General features: G+C 53.6%; 1 protein-coding gene across 1 annotated transcript; it reads right to left on the reverse strand.

The window, feature by feature from the left end:
- Positions 1–5,193: 5,193 nt before the first annotated feature.
- SOX12 (SRY-box transcription factor 12) lies at positions 5,194–6,960 on the reverse strand. The gene has a single exon (XM_058174643.1). It carries the CDS (start codon positions 6,307–6,309, stop codon positions 5,335–5,337), a length of 975 nt encoding a protein of 324 aa, XP_058030626.1. The 5' UTR covers positions 6,310–6,960; the 3' UTR covers positions 5,194–5,334.
- Between the last annotated feature and the right edge of the window lie 1,176 nt (positions 6,961–8,136).

Below are 8,136 nucleotides of genomic sequence, written 5' to 3' on the forward strand. Positions count from 1 at the left end.
TGAGGATTGGTTGCCGGATCACTTTTTTTTTAAAATCACCATCGTAATTTCAAACGGTCACTAAATGAGGCAGTCGCTAAACGAGGACTACCTGTGCGGCGTGAAAAAACCCGAAAGGGAATCGGTTTTTGTCCCCTCTATCTGCTCAACTTTATCCCTTCTTCTGCTGTTTTCTGGTCCAAGGCAGCCTTCTCGCGGCTGGCGCTCGTATGGCCAACTACAAAGGCCATGGTCCACCACCCGACTCATCTCAAGGGCCCCCAGGGGAAGAAGAACGCACGTCCAAAGAGGAAATCGGAATGGATGGAAGGGCTTGGAAGTCCTGTGCTGATTGTAAGCCCTATTAATCGTGGATGACGATAGAAAAAACCATTTTTCGGGAAAAATGATTAAACTGAGAAAACTATCAAAATAATTTCCGGCACCTGGAAAAAGGCTGGAGCATCAATGGAAGATCGAGGGGGGTGGGTGGTCCTGCCCCCTTCATGTGGGGTTGACCAGCCCTATAGGTGCTACTTGGGACTTCCTACAGCCACCGGGGGAGGGGGGGACAAGGGGGTGGCTATGAAAAAAAAATGAGTACAAACCAGCCAATCCTAATCCATAATCTTGCACAGGTAGTCCTCGACATACGACCGCAATTGGGAGCCAAATTTCCATGGCTCAGTGAGGCGGGTTGTTCTAGGGCAGTGGTCTCCAACCTTGGCAACTTTAAGCCTGGAGGACTTCAACTCCCAGAATTCCCCCAGCCAGCTTTGCTGGCTGGGGGGTTCTGGGAGTTGAAGTCCGCCAGGCTTAAAGTTGCCAAGGATGGAGACCCCTGTTCTAGAGAGCCATGACTGATTTTACAACCCTTTTTCACCCCGGTTGTTAAGTTGTGCAATCGTGGTCGTTAAGTGAATCATGTGGTCATTGAGCGAATCCATCTTCCCCCTCATTTGACTTTGTTTTTTCAGAAGCGGCTAAGAAGGTCGCAAATGACGCCCGGGAATACCAGCCGATTGGCAAGCGACTGAATTTTGATCACGTAACTGTGCAGAGATGCTCCAGTGGTCATAAGTGTGAGGACTGGGTTGCAAGTCACTTTCAGTGCCGTCGTAACGTCGCTTGAACGAAGGAGGGGGTTGTAAGTCAAGGACTAGCTATATATACACTAATTGGAGGGTGACGAAAGCTTCTAAAACCTAGGAATTCTCCCCAAATAGAGATAGTCCTCGACTTATGACCGCAACGGAGGCCAAAATTTCTGTTGCTAAGCGAGACACACCTTCAGTGATTATTATTTTTTTTGCCCCATTTTCCACAACAGAGCTTAAAAATTCCATTGCTCAAGAAGACAGTGACGTGAGTTTGGCCCAGTTTTTCTGGCCACCGTTGTTATGTGAATCATATTAACTTAGTTACAGGGTCCTTAAGCGAATCCGGCTTCCCCCCCCGCTGACTTTGCTTGCCAGAAGGCCGCAAAAGGCGGATCGCCCCCTCCCCCTGCCACCCCTCAGGATGCTGCAACCGTCGTAAATAGGAGTCATAGAATTTTGATCACGCAACGGTCGTAAGTCTGAAAAATGGTTTCAGTCCCCATTTTCAGTGCCGTTGTAACTTGGAATGGTCACTAAACGAACTGCTGTTAAGTCGAGGACTATCTCTAGCCTGCCTCTTCCTCTCCTCTCCCTAAAACAGGGGTCTCCAACCTTGGTCCCTTTAAGACTGGTGGACTTCAACTCCCAGAGTCCCTCAGCCAGCAAAGCTGGCTGAGGAACTCTGGGAGTTGAAGTCCACCAGTCTTAAAGGGACCAAGGTTGGAGACCACTGCCCTAAAATATTGTTGGAAACATGGGCGGCCTTGGAAGAAATTCTCTTTTTAGTGGCTCCGTTTCCCCAAAATTTGCAGCCTAGTTGAAATTAAATATAATTTCAAAGGCAGTTTCCACTACAGGAGCTCTCTTAGGGATTGTTAGAAGCTTCTCGGCTTCAATGAAATGTCAGATATAAGGCAATTTTCCTGACCTGGGTCCTCCAGAAGGGGCTGGGGACTACAACTCCCAGAATTCCTCGGCTACCCCCGAGGAATTCTGGGAATCGCAGGCCAAACAGGTGGCAGGTGACGGGCCATTGAGGTAAGGCACCTTGGTAGAAGTAGAATGGCTAAGCCAGAGGTATATTGAAGGGCTCCAACCTTGACGATTTGGGGGACTTCAAATCCCAGAATTGCTGGCTGAGGAATTCTGGGACTTGAAGTCCCCAAGTCGTAAAGTCGCCAAGGTTAAGGGCATCACTGTTTTGAAAGATGCTCATTAAAAAAATAATTTCTGGGAAGGGAGGTGGGCATTGGGAGTGCCAACCTGGGGGGAGGTAAACCTGCCTGCAGCATCAGAAGCCGCTGGGCAGCAGGGGTGAGTGGGTACGACGACGACTCAGAGGGGCTGTTCTCAACCCAATCAGTTTCTTTTCCTTGGCCTATGATCCCCAAACTCTGCATTTAAAAAAAAAAATCCAGAACCTCCAAAGAGCATCTAGAATTCTTACGTGAACATCAATCCTTTTCTGCGTTAAAAGAGGGTGCAGTTTGGAGCAGGCGAGGAGATGCCCACGGAAGCCCCCTTTACAAAAACTACCCTTCGTGGGATCTTGGCAGGATTACAAATCTCTGGTCGGTGAACCCCAAAGTGCTCTTTTCTTCCCCCCCCCCAAAAAATGCAACCGGATTTTGTTTTCCCTTTTGAAGACGTTTCGCTTCTCATCCATGGAGCTTCTTCGGTTCTGATGGCTCAGTCTGGTGGTTCAGACTGATAAGACAGTCTGTTATTAACAGCAGCTGCTTGCAATTACTGCAGGTTCAAGTCCCACCAGGCCCAAAGTTGACTCAGCCTTCCATCCTTTATAAGGTAGGTAAAAATGAGGACCCAGATTGTTGGGGGCAATAAAGTTGACTTTGTATATAATATACAAATGGATGAAGACTATTGCTTGACATAGTGTAAGCCGCCCTGAGTCTTTGGAGAAGGGCGGGATATAAATGCAAATAATAATAAAAAAAAGAACTGAAGAAGCTCCTTGGATGAGAAGCGAAACAACAAAATAAAGTCTGCTTTTGCCTTTTTGTGAAAAAACAAAACAAAACAAAGCACCTTTGAGAGAACCGTGACCTGGAGGGCTGAGAATCTCCACAGACATCTTGCCGGTTAAATGACTTTGAACCCGGAGCTCAGGCGTGCCCGTCTGGGTTAAAAAAGAAGAAACCTAGCGAGGATCTGGGCTTGCATCGGGGTTCAAGGGAATCAGGGCTACATCCTGGAAGGGTGAAGGATTGAATTGCTCTGGCTTTCCCAGGCCAGCCAATCCTGCAAACGAACGTCCGGAGGGAAGACGCAGCCACACAATGGTCTCTCTTTAGCGTCAGCCGCTTCCTTCCCAAGCGGTTCCCGAAGGACATCTGTTCGCCCCAGAATCAGGTCACACGGGGTGTCATCTGAAGATGCAACTCCCGTTTTTGGGAGAAGGAGCAAACCGGTCTCCCGCCTCGCTGCACGCCTGCAAGGTGCAACTCCAGGGTGGATCCGGCCCCCTCCCCTTCCCTCCCCTCGCCTGGCTTCTACAAAGAAGGATGCTGAACGGAGAAGCGAGGGGAGGGGGTTTCTGCCTCTCCCTTGACTAGGTTGGCCGATTCTGCTAGGCTTGGGGGCAGCCCTGCTCTGGGGGCTGCGCTCCCACAGGTGCCCCTACGGCTTTTTGCTCCCTTCGCTCCCGGCAGAGCCCTGCCGGGCCTGGCGAGGCACGCCCAAATAGGTCAACGTGGGTTTTTCACCCAAGGAACGGAGCAACCCCAATTCAAGCCCCTTCTTGCTGGGAAACGAACCCTGAATCGGAACCTTGGGGCCTGGCACCCCGACAGAACGCAGCTGCAAACAGCTGGGAGAAAGTGGGAAGGAGGGAGGGAGGGAAGGAGGGAGGAAGAAGAGGGCTGGATTGACCTTCTGTGAAAGTCAAAAGACCCCCCCCACTCCAAGAAGGCTGGAGGTAGCGTTCAGACATTCCCAGGTGGGTTTTCAAAGGGGCATCCCCCTCGCCGCCTTTATTCAAGGGTATCCGAAGAAGACCCCCGTTTGCAGCAGGAGAAGTCCAGGGTTAGTTGTTTCGGGCCAGGGAGACGTGGGGCGAGCTGCGGACGCCGAGACATGGCATCAGAGGGAGTGGTACGTGGATGCCAACGCGATCCATCATCCGAATGCAACATGCACGGCGGAGACAGTGCCCTGCTCGGCTCGTGGCATACCTCTGGCAAAAATTAAAGAGGAGGAGGAGGGGGGAAGGGAGGGAGGGAGACTTTTTTGGGGGGCGATCGACACACACAAGCCTGCTTGCACTGTGGGTCCACGTGTTTACCACGTGCCCGCCACTTCTCTGTCTCCCCAACCTGGGGCTTTCCCACCCCAGTACCGAGACGGGCTTTGTGCCTTGGCGACACGAAAATCTGGTCCAGTGTGGAAGCCAGTGCCCGCCCGATCCCCGGCGTCGCAGAACGTCACGCCACCCACGTCTCCCCCACACCGCCGAGACACACCGTGCCCTCCGATGGAATCTTTTGCCTGGCAGCCATTGAACGAGGGGGACAGAAGGAGGAGGAGGAGGAGGAGGAGGAGAGGAAACCTCCCTGGCCGCCTCTCCTGTCATCGGCTTCGAAATGGCCTCGAATCGACACCCGGCAAAGACACCCTTTCGAGGTGGGGTTGTGGGGGCTGGGGTTGTGGGGGCAGGCAGGAGAGAACAGGGTGACAAGTGGGATGCCAAGCGAGGGAATGTGGGCACTTCGAGGGCAGAGGGAGAAGGGGGAGAGGAAGGAGGGGGTATCAGCATGGATGGCATCCGTCCTTCCATCCGAGCTGGAAAGCAGCTGCAAAGACGGTCGGAAGGATCAGCGGCGAACGGTCGGAGTGGATTACAAGGCAAAACCAGACTAGACAGTCAAATTTCATGGGTAAATAAACACGGTGCCAAGCCAGGATGGCTTCAAGGTGGAGAGAAGAGGAAGGGGAGGGGGGTTTGAGAGGTGATGGGCAGCCTCCCCCCTGAGCAAGGCAGGAGAGGCTAGCCAAGTGGGTGTGTGCTGGGGGGGCGGGAAGGAGGCAGGGGGGGATGGGCTGATGGAGGACTTGCCTTTGAATGAAACCAAGGCAAGCTGTGGAGATACCTGATTCTGCATGTAAACAGCTGGGTTTTTTTTTTTTCTTCTTCTCTTTCTCTTTCTTTCTCTCTTTCTCTCTGTTTTTTTTTTTTTTTTGTCTGTCTTTTCCGGAACCACCTGATTGTTGAGAAGCGAGAGTTCCCTGGGAGGATTCAGTACGTAAAGACCAAATCCGAAATGCTGGACATCAACCAGTCCCCTGCGATCATCTCAGTCACTTCCGGGGTACAGTAATCGGGGAACTCAAAATGAGACGAGGCGCCCAAAGGAAAAAGATCCAGATCCTTATCAAAGACCGACCAGTCCGGGCTCCGGCAAGGGGGCGTGTTTGGCTGGACTCGGCTGGGCACAACGTTCCAAAGATCTTCTTCCAGCTCATCATCTGAGGAGGCAAATGAAGAAGAAGAAGTAGAAGAAGAAGAAGAAGACCTCGTAGAAGCTGGAGAAGACACGTCGGAGGACCAGGGCTTGGCGAGCTCGCCGGCTTCGGCGTCTTTGGCCTGGCCAGAGTTGGCTTCCCATTCTCCTTTCTCACCACCTGCGGGAAGCACATGCCAGAATTCCTTGCTGGAGGTTTTGGGACCCTCGTCAAACGATACCTCCAGGATGCGGGCTTCCAAGGGGTCGTCGTCCGGCTTTGGAGAGGCGCATCCCCCCTGGCCTTCGGGGTCTGGCTTCGGCGTCTGCCTCCGGGGCGAAGCCGCCCGTCCAAGAACGGAGGGCTTAATTTTGACGGGGACCCTGGGCCGGGCCTTGGCACTGCCCAGCTTGCCTTTCTTCCTGGGCCGGTACTTGTAGTCGGGATAGTCAGCCATGTGTTTGAGGCGTAACCGTTCGGCTTCCTTGACGAATGGGATCTTCTCCGAATCCTGAAGCAGCTGCCAGCGCCGTCCCAGCCGCTTGGAGATCTCGGCGTTGTGCATGTCGGGCCACTGGTCCATGATCTTCCGCCGTTCGTTCTGGGACCACACCATGAAGGCGTTCATGGGGCGCTTGATGTGCCCGCTGGGGGTCTTGCACCAGTCCGGCTCGCCCGTGCCATCTTTCAACAGCAAGCTGTCTTTGGAACACGCCTCCTGCTTCGCTTCCACGCCTCGGGTCCGCGTGGAGCTGCGTTGCTGGACCATGCTGTTGCCCTGATGCGCCGCCGACTCTCCGAACACTCCTCCTCCAGATGCTCAGTCCAAGCCGGGGTTATTTTCTCATCCTCCGGTGGGTGGAAACACCGTGGTGGCGGGCTCGGCACGGCCGGCGAGTGGGCGGGTGAACCTCGGTGGTTGCCAGCAAGCGAGATCGCCCCTCTCTCTCTCTCTCTCTCTCTCTCTGATCCACGCCCCCCTTTCAACTCCGTCTCCGAAGCAGCCGGCTGGCAAACTGACAGCAGGAGGTCCTGGCGGCACCTGCTTTGGGCCTGCGGGAGATGCCCAGCGGAGGGTGGGTGGGTGCAGAGAGCCGGGAAGCGGTCGGAAATCTTTGGCAAAAACAGCTGGAGAGCAAGAAGGGTCGGGAGAGGAGGCCTCAGTAACTCCGTGCGGCGGGATTCCGAGGGCCAGGAGCATCCCCAAGGAACAAGGGCTGGACAGATGGAGCAGTCACGCCTTCTCCTTCTCCTCGGGGTAGTGGAGACCTGAGCGGGGAGAGAAGACGGGGAAAGACCCCCACCGCTCACAGCGGCAGCCCCTCAGTGTCCTCCGCCCCCCTTTTCCAGGCCGCCCTAGATCAGCTCCGGCTGGCTTTGCAAACACAGTCTGCCCACGCCCACTCTTCCTTGCTCTCTTCCTCGCTGCCTTCTCTTATAGCCCATCCTCGCTGACAGCCCCCTCCTCCTCCTCCTCCCCGTCCCCCCTCCCCCACACGCTCGGCCCCTCCCCTCCAGCACACATTGCTGCCAAGAGTAAACACCAAGGTGCTGCTTCTGTCAATGGGGCGCCCCTCCTCCGACAGCACGTCATTGGTTGCGAGGCAGGAATGGGGCATTTGCATCCCCCAATCGGCTGGCACCGCCCCCCCACCCCATTCCCAGGAAGGAGGGAGGGAGGGAAGGTCCAAAACTTTCTCCCCAGCCAGCACACCCACCTGCCTCCCCCCACCGCCTTCCAGCCCCCCCCCTCCACCAGCAGGAACCCTCTAGATGGAGGAGGGAGGGAGGGAGACCCTGCAAACCCCACCGAATTCCAGATTTGGTACCCACGGCAGAGGAATTATGCCAGGGCAGGAGAAGGAAAGAACCCCAGGAATATCAGCAGCCGGCAAAAAACAGGAGGGGGCACCAGGAAAGGATGGGGAAAATGCTTTTCATTTCTCAGGAAAAGGTGGATTTTTTCACAGCCACCGTGGGAGGTTTTCGAGCAACCAGGATTAGCAAAACTTCCAACTTTAGAGCCAAATCTTTTACAGATCTTTCCTGCTCCCTGATTTATGTTTGCATTTGTGTTTGTGTGTGAATGTATATGCGTAGGTGTTCATAGATACGTATTTATACGTGTGTGTGTGTGTGTATGTATGTGTATGTGTAAAAATATATACACATACATATTCATGCACACACAATCCCAAACATAAATAAGAGACGAAAGGGACAGGGATAAAGTTTTCTGCTCATATTTATATCGTTTTCATATTTATGTTATGGTGTTTATTTGTATCATGGCTTCATTATTTTTACTAACAACTCAAGGCAGTGAACACACCTAATGTATCTTCCTCCTCTTATTTTCCCCACAACAACCCTGCGAGGTGGGTTGAGCTGTCTGGCCCAGATTTAGCCAGCTGGCTTTTGTGCCTACGGCGGGACTAGAATTCACCGTCTCCTGGTGATCGACTCAAAGTCAGCCAGTTGGCTTTTGTGCCTAAGTCGGGACTAGAATTCACCGTCTCCTGGTGATCGGCTCAAAGTCAGCCAGCTGGCTTTTGTGCTGACTTTGACTTCAGTTGGGACTAGAACTCTCAGTCTC

Source organism: Ahaetulla prasina, chromosome 3, assembly GCF_028640845.1.
Source record: "Ahaetulla prasina isolate Xishuangbanna chromosome 3, ASM2864084v1, whole genome shotgun sequence".
In the NCBI taxonomy this organism is placed as follows: domain Eukaryota; kingdom Metazoa; phylum Chordata; class Lepidosauria; order Squamata; family Colubridae; genus Ahaetulla; species Ahaetulla prasina.